The 19,504-nt window shown below is 53.8% G+C and overlaps 1 protein-coding gene across 7 annotated transcripts in view; it reads left to right on the forward strand.

Annotated features, from left to right (window-relative positions):
• The first annotated feature begins 394 nt into the window (after positions 1 to 394).
• The window catches only part of ATP11C (ATPase phospholipid transporting 11C (ATP11C blood group)), a 57,332-nt gene continuing 38,222 nt past the window's right edge, over positions 395 to 19,504 (forward strand). For 2 of the 7 annotated variants that reach the window (XM_075435893.1, XM_075435895.1), the window contains exons 1-2: positions 13,142 to 13,342; positions 18,286 to 18,405. In XM_075435893.1, coding sequence (XP_075292008.1) covers positions 13,205 to 13,342; positions 18,286 to 18,405 — 258 coding nt within the window. In that variant the 5' untranslated portion in view covers positions 13,142 to 13,204. Of the gene's footprint in view, positions 491 to 8,519; positions 8,613 to 13,139; positions 13,353 to 18,285; positions 18,406 to 19,504 lie in introns of those variants that run through there. The other 5 variants (XM_075435891.1, XM_075435892.1, XM_075435890.1 and 2 more) reach the window with 5 other exon arrangements.

Consider the following 19,504-nt stretch of genomic DNA (forward strand, 5'->3'; position numbering starts at 1 on the left):
ACTACAGCTCCCGGCCTGCCCCGCGGCGCCGCCCCCCCCTCGGCACTACAGCTCCCGGCCTGCCCCGCGGCGCCGCCCCCCCTCGGCACTACAGCTCCCGGCCTGCCCCGCGGCGCCGCCCCCCTCGGCACTACAGCTCCCGGCCTGCCCCGCGGCGCCGCCCCCCTCGGCACTACAGCTCCCGGCCTGCCCCGCGGCGCCGCCCCCCCCTCGGCACTACAGCTCCCGGCCTGCCCCGCGGCGCCGCCCCCCTCGGCACTACAGCTCCCGGCCTGCCCCGCGGCGGGCGGCGGCGGGACAAAAGCGGGGGCGCGGGGGAAGTGTGGGCAGCCGGGCCGCGCCGCGCCGAGCCGGGCGGTGGGCGGGCATGGTGCGGGGCCCGCCGGCGGCCCGGGAGCCCAGCCCTGCCCTGCCCAGCCGGGCGATGCGGCCGTGAGGGCGGCGGGGCCGGGGCGCCGCCGCGATGCTCCGCCGCAGCCTCAGCCGCCTGGTGAGTGCGGGGCCGGGGGCGGAGGGGGAAGTTAATTACTGTTATTATTTTCTTTTTGTCGGGTTTGGGGTTTTTTTTGGGGGGGAAGGGGGGGACGCGGGGCGCATCCCCGCGGCGGGGCTCCTGCTGCGAGCGGCGGCTGCTCCCTCCCTTGCGAAACCTCCCGGGCAGCGCCCTGCCCGCGCCGCGGCCCCTCGCAAGAAGTTACTTCTGCGCTGAGAGCCCAGACGTCACCCCCATCCCCCCCCCTCAAAAAACAACCCCTCCAAAAAACCCCAAACTACCCCCCGGAGGAGGGGGTTCCCCCCAAAAAACCTCAGCCCCCCCCGGAGGAGGGGGCTCCCCCCAATAACCCCAACCCCCCCCGAGGAGGGGACTCCCCCCCCGAACACCCCCCCCTCCCCCGAGGAGGGGGCTCCCCCCGAAAAACCCCAACCCCACACACGGAGGAATGGGCTCCCCCCAAAAAACCGCAACCGCCCCGAGAGGAGGGGGCTCCCCCCAATAACCCCAACCTCCTCCTCGGAGGGGGCTCCCCCCATAAAACCCCAGCCCCCATGCGGAGGGGGCTCCCTGGTCGCTGGCAGCGTGCGCCCCGCGTGTGGCTGCCGCAGGCCAGGCGGCTGCCCGCGTGCTCCCCGCTGCTTTCCCGCCCATCTCGCCTCCCCGAAGAGCCCTCCTGGTGCCGCGCAGGTGCTGCTCAGACTTCGCCGTGCCCCCGTGGCTTGGCCCGAGCCCTGTCGTGACTCGGTTCTTCCCTGTGGCGCAAAGGCAGCCTCCTGACAGCGCTTCGGGAGCTGCCGCTTGCTTAGCGGTGCCGGTGATTGCGCAGTGCGTAGCTAACGAAGTTCCTCGAGTTGAAGGAGCCGGAGCAGGCGTTGTTCGTCCAGCGGATTCCTGCTCAGAGGCTCAGGAGCTGTTTCCCCGTTACCTGCCGGAATAATGGGCCCTGCCTGCGGCTGCCCGCGGGGCCAGAGCCGCTGGGAGAGGTATTTTCATACTCACTTTTGGTTTTGAGAGCGCTATTTGTGCCAGATTTCCAGGCTTTCGGCATGAGGGACTCTGCTTTTAAAGCCTGGAGGTAGTTGTGCAGCAGTTCTGGGGAAACAAAATGGTTAATTTTGCCGTTTGTAGGTTGTGTTTCTGTGGCAGGCTTTGGGTTAGCCCTGCAGAGAACACACCTACTGCAACTATTGTTCTGCAGCCCTGGGGACAAACGTATCGGATCTAATCTCGGTGCCCTGAGTTTCTGACTCTGATGACTTTGAATTTAGCTCTGCCTTGTGTTATGTGCTTCCTACCCCGCCCTCGCAGGAGGCTTTTTCTGAGTCTTATCTGGAGGTATTTGGGGTATGAAATGTCTCCACTGAGCTCAGCTAGAAGCGTTTTTAGGTGACTGTCTCTTCTGAGCAGGAACCAGGGAGGTGCCTGGCTGGGCTCTGGCTCCAGCTTCCACCTTGTGCGTGGTGCCTGACCCTTGCACTGCCCGGTGGTCCTGGTGGTCCCACACCAGCTCCCTGCCACCTCTCATGGTCCCTTGGCGTGGGGAGGGGACATGCACCACTGCCGGGGTCTGGTGGAGAAGAAACTGTCCGAAACGCTGAGCCCAGGTATTGCTAACCGCTTCGTTCAGGGCTGCGCCGTTGCAGCGTGTGTTTGGAGAGTTGGGGGTAATTTTCTGGTTAGAGAAACAGCTCTGCTTGGGAGCTCTGGAGGGCGGCAGGGCAGCTGTGGTGCTGCTGAGCGTGGTTGGACACTTTTTTTCCCTCTGGTGGCTTTGCAAGCAGCGTTCCAGCAGCGGTGAGCTGTGTTTGTTGTCAGGCTGGTGGAGGTGGTCCCTCTGGCTTCGGGGAGGTAGCAGTGCCCGCCGTGCTGCTGCGGCTCTGCCCCGGCCCCGTGGGGTCTCCAGGAGGTTTGGGTCAGTCCCCCCTCCTGCTCTGTGGGAGCAGAGGACAGCCCATGCTGATCTCCCCAGAGGGATCCCCCGGCTGCCATCTTCCCCTCGCTCCCGTGTGGGTAGCGTGGGGCTTCAAGCGATGCTCGTCTTGTGGCAGTGGCATTGCAGAAAATTCACTGCAGCTATTAAAGGCTGCAGATTATCTGACACTTAAGATGCCACAGGGCTACTCGGACAAATGCTGTCACCTCTCCACTGCGTGGTCTCTGCCAGAGGCTCGTAAATACCAACGGATATTAAAAATCCAGTTTTCAGATGTACTTCACTGCTTAGGCATGATGAATGTGCCTTGCCCTATCAATGTGACCGTTATGTGGCTCTGTTTCTCCCTCCCATAAACTTTCTTATCCCAGATAGGGGAAGAGATGGGATGGTAAAGCGAGCAAGAGGGGCAGAGTGGTGTACATGGGTCTGCGTTGCTGCCCCGGGGTTCAGGCTGACGCTCTCTGCAGAAACAAATTGGATTCTGAACTTCGATCTGCACGGCTGAAGTCATCCCTGCCGAAAGGGGAGTCGGGCCGGGATTGCTGCGGGGAGGCAGGATCGAATTGCCACGGTTAATCCACTTTCAGGAGATACTGTCAACCTGAGATATAACTTTAATTCTCTTTTGGAAACGGATTCTGGCATCGGAGTCTTACTTGAGTCGCCTGCTGCTTGTACGGCTGCTGCGGGGGGCAGGCGGGAGCAGAGCGGGGAGACGTGTCGGTGACCGGGGAGGCTTTGGGTCCATCTCCTGGGGCTGGGCTCCTTGCAGGAACGGGATGAGCGCTGCACGCTGCCAGGCTCGCTTGGCAGATGCCTGGGAGTCGGAATTGCTGGTCCCCATGTCTCATATCGAAGACAGTGCGCTGCTTTCCTGAATTACTTTCCCTGGACTCTTCCAAAGCACGCAGACAGTCGTACCTCCAGGCCGAGCTACGCACCACAGCTCTGCCGATGCCGGGGCTGGTGCCGATTTGGGCTGCTGTAAGAGCTAAGTAAGAAATGCAGAAAGTTAAGATGCCCCCGTTGTTTTCTGTTTTCCCCTGCATTTGCTTTTATTTAAGGCTGGTCTGAAAGCAAGCCCTGGGAGCCGTCGCCCTGCTCACGGTGCAGGAAGGCTGGGGAGGGGAGGAGAGGGCACCCTGGGGTGCTCTCCCTGCTCTCGGGGTGCCTGGTGCCGGCTGAGCCTGTGGGTTGGTGCTCACCCGTCGCAGCGTTGCTGCCTGGGTCTCTTGCCTCTGCAGTTAGCGTGGGTCCTTGCTCTGGTATTTTCCTTCTTGTGAAAATCCAGGGTAAGAAAATCAGTTGCTAATTGGGAGCAAAATTCTTCATTTTGTGTTTGTGCAGTGCCTAACAACAGGACCTTAGTTGTGTTATTCCCTTTTAATTAAATACCTTGGGGCCTGATCCTCTTTGCAGCTTGTGCCCTGGCAAATCCCTGGTGTTTGTGGGTGCCAAGCTGGTCCCGAGCTCCCGGCTCTCAAGAGCGTTGGTTTGACGTTGGGGGAAAGAAGAGGCCTCTCAGACGGGCGTGCAGTGCTTGTCCCTGGGCTGGACCCGCATGGTGGCTCGGTGCCTTTGCCTTGCTCTAGGCTGGCCGTGAGGTTCCCTTGCTGGGCTCTGTCGGGTCTGTGCTGCCGGCAACGGGGGCACCCCCAGGTTGGGCATGGGGCTGCGTGAGGTCCCTTGCCCTCTGCTGCTCTCCTCTCCCCGGGGCTTGTCGGCTCCCCTGGGTCAGGACGTGTCCCTCGATGTCCCCGTTGCAACGCCCCGGGCTTGCACGTCGGAGGGTCAGCGAGCGAAGCGAAGGGGGAGCGCTTCGTGCGGCCCTGAAACCAGGCTGCTCTGTAACCGACCGTCACTGAATCTGCGTGCTTGGTGCTGCTTGCGAGTGGAGCTTTTCCATCTAATCAAAACTGTGTGCAGACTGCCACGAGGGCTGCAGGGGACAGCCTAAATGCCACCTGTGGCTTGTCACCTTGGGGGGGCTGCCCCAGGCAGGCTCCCCGGGCGCTGCTTTGCTGCTTGCTCTGCATCCCCGGCGTGTTCTGCGGGCAGCAGGGAAGGGCTTCTGCCCTTTAAAGCGCTTGTGAGTGTCACAGACTGCCTTCCCCAGTCCCCTCCTGTCCCGAAGTGGTGGTGGGATGGGCCTTGTCCCTGCAAGTGGGGGCTCACGGGCACACGAGCAGTGCCTGCTGTGAGATTCGGGGCTCAGTTTGGCCTCTGCGGTCGTTTTGCAAAGCTTCTTTGGATTTTTTTGAAGGTGGTCTTGCCCCAAGTGACCCCCAGCCCCCGCACTGAGGGGTAGAGGCTGGTGCTGCCCAGGAGGGAGGGGTCTGGGTCAGAATGCTGCACTGCACCCAGAGCCGTCAGCAGGACCATCACGTGGTGCGTTGTCCCCTCGTGTCCCCAAAGCCCTGCCTGGGCCCTCTGGGGAGGAGCAGAGGCTCGGAGAAGGCTTGTGTTGACTCGAGGCGTGTGCCAGAGGCTGGGGAGATGATTCGAGCCTGGGAAGGTGCGAGGCAGGTCCTGCCTGGTGCTCTGCAGGAAAATACCCTCACTGAGACCTATTCAAATAGCAGAAAATGAGAAGTGGCCAAAAGTCACTTTTTAGAAGGGAAATAAATTCCCCCTGCCTGCGGTTGGCAGTGGGGAGTAGGTGAGGGGCGGGTGGGGAGAGCCCCCAGGGCTGACCACCACTGGCTGCTGCCCACCCAGTCCTTACCCGGCTCGGGGGGCTGCTGGAGTACCTGTAGTGAGATGTGACTGAGTCTGGGGTGGAGGATGCTGATTTATGCTCCCATCTTTAGTTTTTGCAGCAAATGTGTAATAAAGTCTATTTTGGGACATGGAGCACATCTGTGATTTTTCTTTCACACTTGCTTTTTTTTTTAGTGTGAACCAAACATTACAGTGTGTGATTGCCGTTCCTATTCTCATAAGAAAGAAGAGCATAGGTGGGAGGAGGAAGCCTTGAGAATAGCTTTTTTTTCCCCCAATCCAACCATGCTGACGCTTTGAGAGTGAAGTTGCGTGTCAAGTACCTTGTCCCCGGCTGCCAGCTTCTGAGAGAAGTGTTTTGCTTTCATTACTGTGACAAAAACCTGCAAGTAGCAAAGGTTGGGGCTGGGGTGTCTCCGTGACGCTGGGTGGCAGTTCCGCTTGGAGAAATCCCACGCTTCAAAAGAGCTTGGGTTTTAATGAGGGGGCTTGAATTTTTCATGAAAGTTGCTGGAATTTGCTTTGTGATGTGCCTGTAGCGTGGTACGGAGTTTCACGCGCTCGGGGCCGGTTCCCCTATAGCGGCCGCAGGGCAGCCCGTGCTCTGCCACAGAGAAGACGACGGAGGCTCAAACTGGGAACGTGGAGCTGCGAAAGGCTCTTCCCCAGGGCTGCGATCCCTCATCGACGCCCCTACCCTGGAAAACGGGGACACGGGAGTTTCTCAGATTCCTGTAACCGTTTCTCTTGAACGTTGCACAGCGGTCGCCTGACTGCAGCCGTACTCTCAGAAACAGCTCAACTGTTTGGCTAAGAATAAATAAAAATCAAACAAAGAAAACAGCCTCGGACAAGCAGCAGCATGGAAAAGTTCACGCCTGCAGTTGAAGTTTGGAGAGGTTAGAAAGTGTTGTAAGGAGGGACTGGAAAGCACCGGTCAAACATTAATGACAAATGGTGTTGCCAGTTGAACCCGTGGCGTGCAGAAACTTTTCTGTGGAGAATTGCATGCATCTTGAGGCTGCATTTTGTTCTTCACTTGAAACCATTTTGGTCTCCAGTTGCTATTTTTCTAAGAATAATAATGATTGCCTGGGCTGTGCGGGGAGGGCTCGGAGCTGAACTGACTCGGGTTGCAGCTGACAGCGTGGCAATTTGCTTTTAACAATAAAAACTGTAAAAGCAAACAGGCCAGCTATTAATAGCAAGCTTTTCAGTCTTGCCTTGAATTTCATCCTGTTGCCTTTGGTTTATGCACATCCTGTGCTGCTTTCTGGCCATAACCATTGATGTCCTCTCTAGTGGAGAGATTTTTCTGAAATGTGAGCTAAAAGCAAAGTTGGAGAGCATTGCTGGAGTCTGCCAGCCAGAAGCAGCCTTCGCACCAAAAGGAGTTGTTCTGCCAGTGACCATGTTTTTGGCAACGCGGGTTGAGTCCCTGTGAGCATCCTCCTCCCATGGTACCCATGCTTACATCTCTTATCTGAAGCAGTGTGCAACAGAGAAAACAGCTTTTGGCTGCTGATTCCTGGGGGTGTGGGACTCTGTGTCCCTTGGGACTTCAACCCGCTGTCCTTGCTGGGAAAGCGCAGGGGGGGACATCCCTTGTGATACCACAGCCAGGATCTGCCCGCGGGAGGAGCTGGCAGCGCAGCGCAGGGGTGAGGGAGTCGCCGAGCTGCTCGGCCCAGCTGGGGTGTCTGGGAAGGATGAATTTTCCAAGAAACCTGGGACACCGGGTGACTGGAGTGCACTGTTAACCCACTTGCCTTTCCCCGAAAACGTTCGCTTGGGTGATTTCTCAAGGGAATTTCCTGTATTTAACTGTGTGTAGGAAGTGGGTGCTGAGGCTGGAGGGCAGCGGGGAGATGTTCCCGAGTGGCTTGACTGGTTGCTTCGGCGGCCTTCTGCCCAAAAAGTGTCCCCCAGGTCCCCTGCTGAGCCCTGCCTGGGGCAGTGGGTTAGGTTACGGTGGGGAGCGGGCTGCAGCTCTTGCACTGTACGGGGACAGGCTGTCCTGAGGTGATCTTAGAAGATACCTACGGGTTTGGACTAGAATCTGCTTCTTATTGCTCCGCTTAGAAACATTTCTGTGCTTGCAAGCTCTGGTCTTGGGAAGGATGGGCTGGTTTTTGCCCAGCAGGTTTTGCCAGTGCGCTCCCCAGCATCCAGACCTGGGTTCTTTGGGTTCTGACCAAAACCTTTGGGCTCTGCAGATGATGTGTGGGAGCCAGGAGAGCCCTGTCACTCATCGCCTGCAGCCTCTGCCTCCCTCCCTGGCTCCCTCATCACTTGCAAGTGGACAGTATCTTTTTCCCCCCGGTTTTAATTGCCAAGTGATATTGAAGTTCAGTGGTTTTCAGTGTTTTTCCTTGTTTGCTTGGAGTTTTCTTGCGGGGGACCTTGCAGACGCCGGGCTGCAGGCAGGGCGGGTACCCCGGCAGCTCGGGGTGCCGGGCTGCGGCTGTTCGCTGGCCACTGGCGATGAACCGCTGCCGCTCCAGAGCCCCGTGTCCCTGGGCTGTGGTGTCCTTCCTGCCGCGCCTGCTGCCAACGTCGGGGAAGCGTGCTGTGCTCCGACGGCGTCATGCCCCTAGGGACACCGTGCCAGTCGAAAAGTGTGTCCTACTCACTGGAAAAGGCTAATAAGGACACTGCTGCTCACGTTGCTGATGGTTGTAAGCCATTTCTATCATTATTATTATTATTATTATTATTACTAAATTATTATAAAATCATTTTTCTCCTGTAGTTTTGCCCTCTCTGACTCCATACGCCCTGCTCGCAGGTGGGCTCCACAAACCACAAGGCAGCCCCGGCTGCTCTCGGTGCAACCGTCGCGCTGCAGTTTGCTGAATTGCTTCGAATTATCCAAATCCGACCAGCGAGTTGTTCGCAGGTGTTTGCCTGAATTGGTTAATACTTGATATGGACAGCTAGTATTTTGCTATTTGTGATAACCTTGACTCTGAGACTCGTGCTTGGAGCTGTTAGGGGGATTGCCATCACCCTTCCGTGGTAGGAGAGCGATGCCGGTGCTGCCTGTGCACCACAGCGGGTGGCAGGCCATTTTCAAGCTTAATTTCTGAACTTGTAGCCTGGGGAAACAGCGAAACTTCTCTGTTCTAAAAGGTTTCCTCTGGCTCCTGCCCTTGCCCGGCTCCTGCCTGGCAGCGGCACGGCTGCTGGGTCAGGAAAAGCCTGTTCTGCCCGGAGGCTGCAGTGACTTCAATATATGTATACACACATATGCATTAAATATGCATATATACAATATATACACATTAAATATGCATATATACAATATATATAGCTGCATTAAATATATATATTTATTTTTGCTTGTGTGATCTTTCTTGGCCTTAGCCAAAATCCGGGGAGCTGTCGGCCAGTGGTTGGCACGAGGTGCCGCTTCGGTGGCTGCAGAGTGCGTCTGGATGCCGAGCTGCGTGCCCGCAGGTAGGGCAGCGGGGCTGGGTGGGGAGGGGAGCTGGTCGTTACGCTAACCAGGGGCTTGCTGCTGGAAGGGAAGCAGTCCTGGGTTGTGCTTTTCCTCCTCTCCATGGATGCTGCTCAGGACCAATACTCTAAAAATCTTTTTTAGCTCCTTTTGCAATTCCTTCCACGTGTGGTTTGCAGTATGTCCATCTCTCATTTCGACGCTTGCTGTGTCTTGCTGACTCCAGGCATTTTTTCCCAAAACTTTGTTTGGTTTGAGATGGAATTGCAGCCGAAGCCAGTTTAGTCTAAAAGCATGCCCGCTCTTGACATCCAGGCGTAACTGATAGCGTTTGTAGTTCAGAGACGTTTGTCCTCTTCTCCTTAATGAAAGCTTAATGCACTTATTTTTGATCTGGCTGTTTGTAAAGGGCTTTCTGTTTTCCTGCTGCAGCAGAAAGGAGGGGTAAGCACCTGCGAGGCTGTCGTACCTGGGTATTTTGAGAGCACATCAGGCTTGTTATTTGTGTTCACAACTTGACCAAGATTCCTGTTACCCTCTTTGGTGGCCTCGGGTGAGCAGTGCTTTGCTGGGGGCTCTGTGATTTCAGCAGAACGTTGCAGGATCGGTAGGTGAAAGGGCCCTTGGCCTGGCCGCAGCCTTGCTTTCGTAGGGTGGTACACGGTGGGCTTGGTGATTTCGAGCTGTGTCTTTTCGAAGGGTCAGGAAGTAGTCTTTACATCTGGCCTATCTTAAAGTATGCTGTATACCTTTAATAAGATTTCTTTAGAAGACTATTAAAGTGGAAAACAGAAGCAATGATCACTTGATAGATGTTATTTGTTTGAAATATTGTGACAAATGCACTGATTTGCAGAACAGGGGGATCCTATTTTTCTTGTGCAGTAAAGGATCTAGAAAAGCTGAGTAAGATGTGTAACAGGCAAGACTAGACAATTTGAAATGTTTCTTTGGTACTGCAGTCCAAGATCTTTTCAGCAGTAATAAAAATTAAGTACTGCCAGACTGCAGTGATGCTGTGCTCTGTTGCCTGAGTCTCAATTGGCTTAAGAGGAAAAAAAAATTAAAAAAACCTCACTGCTGGGAAATTAAACGTAGGGGAAAAAAAAAAATCCACTTTGTGAGCAGTCCTGCCGTCTTTTATTATGATATCTGTGTAATTCCTCCCCAGCGTTCGCACAAAGCCCAGTGGCTGCTGCCTGTAGGGACCAGGGGTGATGTGGGGTCCTGAGCGCTCCCTCGGGGCTGGGGGGGCTCGGGCTGCCGTGGGGACACCCGCTCAGCAGCAGCCCCGCGCTTACAGGGGCTGCAGAGCCAAGCTTAAAATGCAATCTTGATTTTTTTTTTTTTTTTTTTTTTTTTGGTGACTCAGAGGGTGGTGTTTTGCATGCCAGTTTTGTTCACTGTTGAGTTTTGGAAGGTTTTTTTGTGGGGGTTTTAGTGTTTTTTTTTTTAAATTTTCTTGCCCCCCTGCTCCCTTTGCTTCCAGCTCACCTTTTCTTAGAAACGTTTGCTCAGGGAGGAGTGCAGTAAAATTACCTGCGATGCCCAGAGGGCTGTCATCCTGGTATCAGCCAAATTAATGTTGTGTAGTACATCGCTTCTGCGGGGCGGCTTCTTCCATCGCAGCTGAGTGGATGGAAGCGGGGCTTTCCCCTTGACAAGTGCCATTCCGGTAAGCGCACGGTGGGAAGCTCAGACGTGCAGAGAGAGGAAGCCTCGGGTGAAGGCGCTCGCCTTGCTAACTGCGAGAGCAGGAACGCCCTGATCCCAGTGCCTGTCTGGGGAGGGCGGCTGGTGGGACGGGATGGCGTGGCCGTGAGTCATCTCCCGGGATGCTGCCCTCTTCTTCCGCACAGGATGGGCTCGCTGCTGCCGGTGCTGGGATGGACCACACCAAAGCCCATCGTGTACCAAGCCCGGCGTCCTGGGGCCAGCTCAGACCTCATCTCCAGGTCCCTGCAGACACACGGATTTCCCTCCCGGTGCAAAACGTGGCTGCTGTGTCGCTGGCTTTGTCAGCGCCGGTGCCCGGTCAGCCCTGGACAGCGAGTGCTTTGCTGGAGCTGCTGCTTTACCCAGCCTGGCAGCAACGTGAGCCAAAAGGATTTCCTGAAGATAAACAATTCTAGGCCACGTGTTGAGGATTTCTCTCCTGGCTGGGTGGGTTGCACTGATCCAGTATCCTAGTGTAACTCTGCCTGTAGCCCCGAGGATAAAGCTGTCAGTTACTGTAGTGTCCAGAGATGGCAATACTCCAGATGGAGTCTGGGGCCTGGGGAGCTGATTTTGGCTGCGGAGCAAGGGGTGAAGTAGCTAATTTCTCCCTCTTTTCCCCCCTTTTATCTCCTGCTACTTCTGGGGAAACACTTTTCTGCAGTACATCAAGGGGAGGGATAGAAAACTATAGCTTTTACTTCTTTGGAGTGGAAAATGGAACCAGCATGAGTGAGAAGCGTGGGGGGCCTGGGACCTCAGGTGCCCATTGCAGGGGCTGAGGGCACCCTGTGATGCTGCTGCAGGGCTTGGGCACCCCGTGATGCCCAGCGTGGGGCACAGCCACCCACTGCAGCCTGGGCCTGCCCTCCCGTCCCTCCCGGCGAGGACGGACGCCTTTCCTGGGGAGGAGCTTGGCCTGGGGGATGCAGCCGGCAGGCCTGGGTACCAGCCCTGGCTTCTGGGTGTTGCAGCAGTGCTGTTCGCCCTGGCAGGGGTCTGCAGCCTCTGCCCCTGGCGAGTGGGCGGCCGGGCAGGCTCGCTTCCCGGGGGAAAGGGAGGGAGCTGTGCTGGGAAACGGGCTCCTTGCCGGCAGCGGGTCTCTGAAATGCTGGGAAAACTTAGAAAGGGGCATAGGTGGCAGAGGTCAGAGTAACGTCTGGCTGAGCTGGGATGCACGACATGGTATTTAGGGGGTTTTTTGTTTCCATAACTGAAGAGCTCAGAGTTTCTGAGGACCAGAAAGCAGTGGGAAAACCAACAAATTATAGCTCTGCTGGCTGATGCAAGCGTTGACAATTACAGACTTGGAGGTTTTTTCCCAGTTTGCTCTTACTTTAGTTTTTGCCAGGGCAAATCACTGCTCTGAAGAGCTTGCTGCCCTGCCGAAATAGCTGCCGATGAGCAGACGTATGTGCACAGCTTGGGCTGGGGGAAGGAGGGAGGAAGAGGTTTGAAGATGGGAACACCTTGTTGTATTTGCTTTGTGACCTCTGCAAAAGATTTGGGCTCTCATTCAAAGTGCTTTTTCTGTTCTTGAGTCCAGAGTGTTCCTCTGAGCCTGAATTTTCTCTGCCGGCAGCATGCTGGTCGAACTATTCCTTTTGGGCTGCCAAAAATAAAAATATGCTGCCCGCATTTCCAGATGAGCGATGGTTTCATAACCCCGGCTGCCAACAGGGCAGCGAGAAAAGAGCTGAGATCCTGAAAACTTCCAAAGGTTGGTGTTTGAACAAGAGCAACAGATTTTCCATGGAGCAGCAGCACTGAAGTAATGTTATCCCAATCGATACCTGCTGGCTTCGGCCTGGGTTTGGCTTTCTCCAGCACGTGTGATCCTGACTTTCTGCAAAGCGCGGCTGAACTGAAGCTGTGATTACGGCCGATGTGGTGTATTGGCTGGGAAGGTGCAGTGCTGGATGATTTAGGGGGCAGACTGCCTTCGGATGGAAAAAAGATGAACACAACCAACCAAAACAAACCAAAACCCACACCAAAAAAGCTCTTTTCAGCTGTCACCGCTGTGCATGGCACTCCCCGAGTCCGGGAGAGGGTTGGGCCCTCCTGTAAATTTATTATCTGGGGAGAGAAAAAAATCCTTATTTCCTCTCTCCACCCTTCTTAAATCTTTCAAGTAGCCTTTTCCTCTGTTCTCCCTGCCCTGCCGTGTCTGTCTCTGCGTTTATCAGTGGCTTTGTTGGCTACGTCAGCTTTTCCAGGAAACTCAGCCTGGTTGGGCTCTGCTGTTCTCCAGCCTGTCGTCCTTGGTGGGGGTGACCTTCCTGCAAGCCCATATGGTGAGGCAGCACATCCTTGGGATGGAGGGGACATGGGGACGGGCTCTGGTCGGGGCCCTTCGTGTCGCTGGGCATGCCTTGACTTGTGTTAAGGATGGTGCCATCTGGGTTGATGATGCTCTGCTGGAGCACATCATCCACCGCTGTGTGATCCCCAGCAGGGACCAGGGAGGAGGTCTGGGTGTTCAACCCCAGCATGTGGTGACCATGGCTTAACAAATAGTACTGGTCCTTTTCCCATGGCTCCTCATTTGCCCTTGCCTGTTGCTCTGTGTGGTTTGGGGACTCGTGGGGTTACCCCCTGCTGCCCCCCGCACCTCGGCTGAATTCGCCTTGCCCCCGGCGGTCGCTCCTTGGTCACCTGGTTCTCTCTGCTTGAAATATCAGTGGGAGCTCCAGCCTCAACCTAGGAGAAGGGCGACTGGTTTAAATTTCAACCTTTTTGCTTTCCCAAGGTACCGGCCTTCCCTTTTCTGCTTAGCGGTGGGCAGCGAAAGCCCTCTCCAGTGGGAAGCGAGCGTGGAGCGGTGCTCACCTTTAGCCCATTCTCTTGGACCTATGGGCTCTTAGCATTTTAAATGCAATGGTTTTGGGATTTTTCCCGAGGACTGTGCATATGTTATCAATCCTTTCCCGCAAACATAGGGGAGAACGGTGGGGTTGATCCCGATCGGTGGAGTTCTCGCTATAAATCAGAAGATCTGCCTAAAAATGTGGTCGGTGTGGGTAAGCATAGTCTGAACTGATAAATTATTAAAGGTTTTCTCAAAGCATTGCTTGTATTTGCATAGAAATAACTAAGGACAAAGCGTAGCAGAAAAACTAACAAGAAAAATTTCAGTTAAATGTATATCAGTTGGGCAATGACACCGGTGTGCGGAGCAGCTTTGAGACTGATGGATGGTTTGGGGAAGTTATGGTAAATTTGGGGAGGCTTTTTAAAATTGTTGGCATATTTTTCTTTGCTCTTCTGGGGCTAAACGAAACGGGAGCTAGAACAGACTGTTTTGGGAGGTGTTGTTTTTGCTGGCTTTTCTTGTAAATCAGGTCGTCTTCTCTACTACTTTATTATAAATGGAACAGTTACAGGAGTGATTAGACTTTAAACTGTTCATGAGCTCCAAGCCAAGTAATTTGATTTTATCTTTCTTCTGCATATATTCAATATAAGCTGTCATTTCATTCAAATGTTTGAGCTTTGTACTTGTATAATTATCTCTGGTTTTAGCAGATGACTTTTTAAAAAATGCCTGTGGTTTTTAGTAGATCTTTTTTCTGTGAGTTATTTGTGTTTACTTTGTGGCTTGACCATATCTTCAGCAAACATGAAAGGAGTTTCTTTTGATTAGTTAGTTCTGGTTTAGGTGCTTTCTGAAACTGTTGTAAATCAAATGGTGGTGGTTTTTTCTGCTGCTGCTTTTTTTCTGGAAATGGGGCCAGCAGATAGCACAGACACTTGTCTTCCATATGGGAGAATGTAATTAAATACTGTGTTTTGCAGCTGCCTGAGAAATAGCCCACATAGAGTGGTTCCTTGTCAACGGTGGCTGCAGAGCATGGGTTCACCTCTCCTGTTGAACTCAGCCTAACTCCATTAATTTTTACCCAGACTTGCTAATTTTTACCCAAGTTTGCAACTTCTATGGAGTGCCAGCCGGGTCCTGGACGTGGTGCTGTGATGGATTCCCAGAAATTTGGGAGGCCGGGTGAAGAGGAGCCTCTCCGGGAGGCAGGCGGGAGCAGTTATGCCAGGGCAGGACATGTTTGTGGGAGAAAGCAGACAGAGGGAAAGGGGCATGAAGGGAGGCTTCTCCAAACTCAGGTGAAGAATTCTGGGGAGTGCTGTGGACTGTGAACGTAATTGCTCTGTCTCAATGTAATGCTCCAGTGGCTTCAAGTCGTAAATGCTGTCGGGTCATTAGCTGGATCCGTGGGCATTTTTAGCCCTGGTCTGATGCCTTCAAATTGTACCTGTTCCTAACTCCTCAAAGAAAAGTTTATAGCAAGCTGCCAAGCCTCAGCTGGCCTTCCATGGGCATGTTGATGGGTGCAGATAGGCTGCTTAAATTTGGACAATGTAAGGAAACGGCCATTGTCCCTAATGCCACCTTTCAAAACTGCTGCTTCGGCGGTAGGTGGGCTTTATGCAAAGTTGAAAGTACAGGAAGGTTGGGTTACCTCAAAATATTTAACAAATGTTCTGTATCTGAGTTTCTCCGTGGCATGAGGAGGGCCGTGCCGCAGCAGCAGCACTTTGCCCTGCTGTGCGTGCCCGCGCCGGTCGTGACGATGCTGTTATTTATTACTGCAGCGTGGGCACCTGGTCGTGCCCGCGGTGGGAAGCGGAGGTAGAGTGTGAGCTGCCAAGTCAGAAGGACATTCCTGGCAGAGCAACGTCAGTAGCCTCATCTTTGTCTGCTACGGTTTGTGTTTGCCTCGGCTGTTGTCTTCCAGCTGAGCTCCTTCAGCAGAAATGTGGTCTGGGGGCCGTGCTGGGGAGTTGACTTGCTGATGGGCTTGGCTGGACACCGGGGCGGGAGAGCAGGAGCCCTGAAGCTTGAAACGTTGCGGGAGACCCCTGCGTCTTTGGGGCTGGTCTTCAAGTGATGCAAACAGGCTCTTCTGAAAAATACCTCCTCCGCTTGATTCCCGGGGTGTGTGGTGTCCCCTGGGGTGCTGCTTTGTGTCTGCCAGCTGCTGGGGGCTCTTCTGGGTTGCTGGGGTAGAGTACGGCAGCGAGGGAGCTGGGGTCACCTGCCAGCATCCCCAGACCTTCACGGCGTGGTGAGAGGATGCGGTGCAGCTCCCAGGCTGTGAGTGGTCTGACACCGCAAATCCCTACGGATAGCGCAGGTTCTCCCAGCGCAAACACCGCACCCCGGGCAGATGGAGGTGATAAAGCGCATATGGGGGGGAAAGCAATTGTTTATTTTCTTAAATAATCCTTTTGGTATGCTTGGCTCTAAGCTGCAGAAAAAATTCTGGATTTTGCTGGCACCAGCTGGCTCCTGTGCTGCGGACCGTGGGCTCTGTGCCGTGCCCCACCAGGCAACGAGGCAGCCGTTTGAACTGTATCCGAGTAATATTGTCTGTCTTTTTTGCCACCAGAATTATATTTTTCGATGAAAGGCAGTTGGGGAAAAAGTCATCTAAATCGTCTCCCTGCTAATCTGCACATTTCATAATTTTCCCAAAAGCCTGTCAGTTACCGCCTAAACCTCCTCTCAAGTCTCTGCTGAGAGCTGTTATTAAGACTTCGCGATCTGTTAGCAGCCCGGGGAGCTGTCTGAGGTGGGCTTGTCAGAATCGGAGCTTTTAATTGCTGCGCTGAGCCGGCGCCTCTCGCTGTGGGCGTCATCGTGGTGTGCGCTCGCGCTCTGGGAGGTGAAGAAGATGGGGAGATGTGGTGTGCAGCCTTGCAGCCGCTGGCGTGGCTGTGTGATGGTGTGACACCGTGGGATGGCCGGGGAAATGGGAAACGAAACAACAGGAGCGGTGGGAGCCTGGTTAGACCACAGAGCAAGGACTTCTCCCTCTGCCCCTGCCGCAGAGGTCTGCTGCACCGTGGAGGGGGTTGCTGTCATCTTTGTAGATGGTTCAAAAAATGACTGAAGGGGAGCTAGGGGGTGGAAGCCCAGCTGGGAAGTTGGTGGTGATGACTCGGTGGGCTTGGTCAGCTAACACACCACACCTGCGATTCGGGGTCTTTTCTGCTCTGGGGCTTCACGTGCTCTAGGTTTTCCATGGTGAGCTATGGATAGTCTTGCAGAGTAAATACTTGTGTAGGTTTTTAACCAGAGCTTTGCTGCTTCTGTGCCAAGGTGTGTGTTTGGCAAACCCTCACCCCTGCTCCCTCCCACCGCTCTGCCGGCAGCGCGGGCAGGGGATGCTCTTGTTTGCTCCCCGTGCTGGAGGGATGCTCACCTGGCATGCCCGGCTCCAGCTCTGCCCCAGGACCGACGAGGGCTTTAGGCTTGGGGACAGTCTGTCCCTGCTCCCCAGCGCTGCCGTGGCGTGGATGAACGGCTCTGCCTCTTGCTTGCAGGGCATGGGTTGGTGAGACCCACGGCTGCCACCGTCATAGTCACAAAGAACGGTTTGAGTTGGAAGGGACCTTGTAGATCAGCCAGTTCCAACCCCTCTGCCATGGACAGGGACACCTTCCACCAGACCAGGCTGCTCAAAGCCCCGTCCAACCTGGCCTTGGCCGCTGCCAGGGAGGGGGCAGTCACAGCTTCTCTGGGCAACCTGGGCCAGGGCCTCACCACCCTCAGAGTAAAGAATTTATTTCTTGTATCTAATCTAAATGTGCCATCTTCCAGTTTGAAGCTGTTGCCCCTTGTCCTGTCACTACACGCCCTTGCAGAAAGTCCCCCTCCAGCTTCCAGCTCTCTTGCAGGCCCCTTCATGCACTGGCAGGCTGCTATAACGTCTCCCTGCAGCCTTCTCTTCTCCAGGCTGAACAGCCCCAACGCTCTCAGCCTTTCCTTGTAGGAGAGGCGTTCCAGCCCTCGGATCATTTTTGTGGCCTCCTCAGGGCCCTGCTCCAGCAGGTCCGGGTCTCTGCTGAGGGGGAGAGAGAGTGTCACTGGGGCTTGACAACAGCCCCTCTGCTACCAGGTTGTCATTCACTTGTGACATCTTGTTCTGCTTTAAAATAAACCCTCAGCAAGACAAGCTGACATCCCAAGCACCCTGCGTGACTTTTTAAGGAGTTTGCAATGTGAAACTCTCTGCTTCATTATTTCTGGTTTTATATGAGATTTTAAAATGGCAGAAATACCCTTTTTTTTTTTTTTTTTTAAAGCTAAATCCGAAGTCTGCGTGTACCAGTGCAGTGGTGAAACATTTTGGGTGCACTGGAGGGTTTGACAGGAGAGCAAATGTAAAGGAGGGTGCAGTTTCCATCGTACTCTGTGGGGTCCTGGGGTGAAGCCTGGAGCTGCGCTAGGAACCCAAGGCTGAAGGACTCTGGGTCGGGACTAGGAATCAGAGAACCGTTAAGGTTGGAAAAGACCTGTAAGATCATCAAGTCCAGCCATCAACCTAACACCACCATGCCTGCTAAACCATGTCCTGAAGTGTCACATCTACACGTTTTTTGAACCCCTCCAGGGATGGTGACTCCACCACTGCCCTGGGCAGCCTGTTCCAATGCCTGATCCCTCTTTCAGTAGAGAAATTTTCCCTAATATCCAATCTGAACCTCCTCTGGCGCGACTTGAGGCCATAGGAAGAGACATGTAAAAGAGAAATTACGTTCCTAATGACTTCAAGTGCTGGATAAAGATATTCTCCTTCAAGAAGGAAAAATAGCCTGACTGGTGGGTGCAGGCTGCAGGTACAGGCAGGAGGGCGGTGGACACGAGCGGTGACCTGTCCCGGTGGGATGGGCCATGGTTCTGGGGCATCGGTGGCTGAGCAGCACTGGGAAACCCCAGGCTGCAGACTCGGCATTGCCTTGGTTTTGCTAAACGACCTTATGTGGGCTTCTTCATTCTCAGTGCTTTTGCTGGCTCAGCAAAGTGAATTTTTGAGATTCTAGCTGCCTTGTTTCCAGTGAAAATGTGCACATTCAGAAGCTGGAAGCTGTTAATACAAATACTCAACTTCTTTTGATCTAAAAGCTGTTTTTTCCCTTTCGTGGTTGCTCCGACAGTGTGCTGGGGAAGAGAAGCGGGTCGGTACGCGCACTGTGGTGGTCGGGCACCGTCCGGTTTCGGAAACAGATGCGTACGTGGCACAGAAGTTCTGCGACAACAGGATCGTCTCCTCCAAGGTGAGCTTGCTTTGCTCATCCGGGTGCATGGCGCGCGTGTATTCCTTGCTCGTGTATTCACCCTGATCTTATTTACTGGTTGTTTTGGAATTGAGAAACTCTGAATTCCTCAAGGATGGAGGTAAAGGTCCCTTTGGAAGTGGAGCAGCCTGGTACATACCTTGAACCCCAGCTCCAGTCTCTCTATTAATCTTTGTTTCTTCATATCAGTCCCAGTGGGGGTGTGTGCACGCTTCTTGCTTCTAGGCTGGATGAGAGCAAAGCACATGGACACGTTCGTTTTGTGTTATCTTTGGGGTGACCTTTTAAAAATGTTTTCTGGCATTCCCATCGTGAAGAAAGGACAGGTTAAGTGTAATACAGCATGAGACCACAGCAACTCAGATTTGCTAAAGGGAGTGGAGATTATTTTATAAATGGACAGAAAAATATGATTCCCCGTTTTTTTTTTTTGTTCCATGGGCTTTTTTCTCTCTTGAGATAGGATAAAAATAATCATTCTGTTTATCCCTTTGGATGAAAGGGAAAACATTCATACGGTATTAATGCAGCTTTTGTTTATGGTGGAAAACTGTGATGACACGCGTCTGCCTTCTGCTTAGCTCTTTTCCATGACATTGGTGAAGCTATTTCAAAAGGCTTCAAGCCAATTCGAGTAAAATACCAAACAAGTGGCATCCGACATTGTCAACACAGCTGGATACGTACTACGTTGCCTCGGATTCATGATGCTCAGCATACAGTTACGCTTGGTTTTACTGTGCTTGAGCTGTGAGGGGGGAGTTTCCTTCTTTATACAGCTTAGATCTTGTTTGGTTTTATGTCTACGTGCTTGTATTGGGGAAAAGTTTTCAGTCTAACCACGGTTAACTCGTGTAGCATTGCCGTTGACATTTCCTTGGCATGCAAGAAGGTCCTTCAGAGAGGACGCCTTTCCCTGTTTCAGTTCCCTCCCTAACAAAATGCACTAATTTTAATTCTTCCCTGATTTATTTTTGAATGTTGTGTCCTTGCAGTTCTTTTCCATTTATATTTGCTAGGCATGGAGTCTGCTTACCTGACTGGTCTCTTTTTATAATTAAGTGGACATTGATTTTGA

Source organism: Opisthocomus hoazin, chromosome 14, assembly GCF_030867145.1.
Source record: "Opisthocomus hoazin isolate bOpiHoa1 chromosome 14, bOpiHoa1.hap1, whole genome shotgun sequence".
Taxonomy (NCBI): Eukaryota; Metazoa; Chordata; class Aves; order Opisthocomiformes; family Opisthocomidae; genus Opisthocomus; species Opisthocomus hoazin.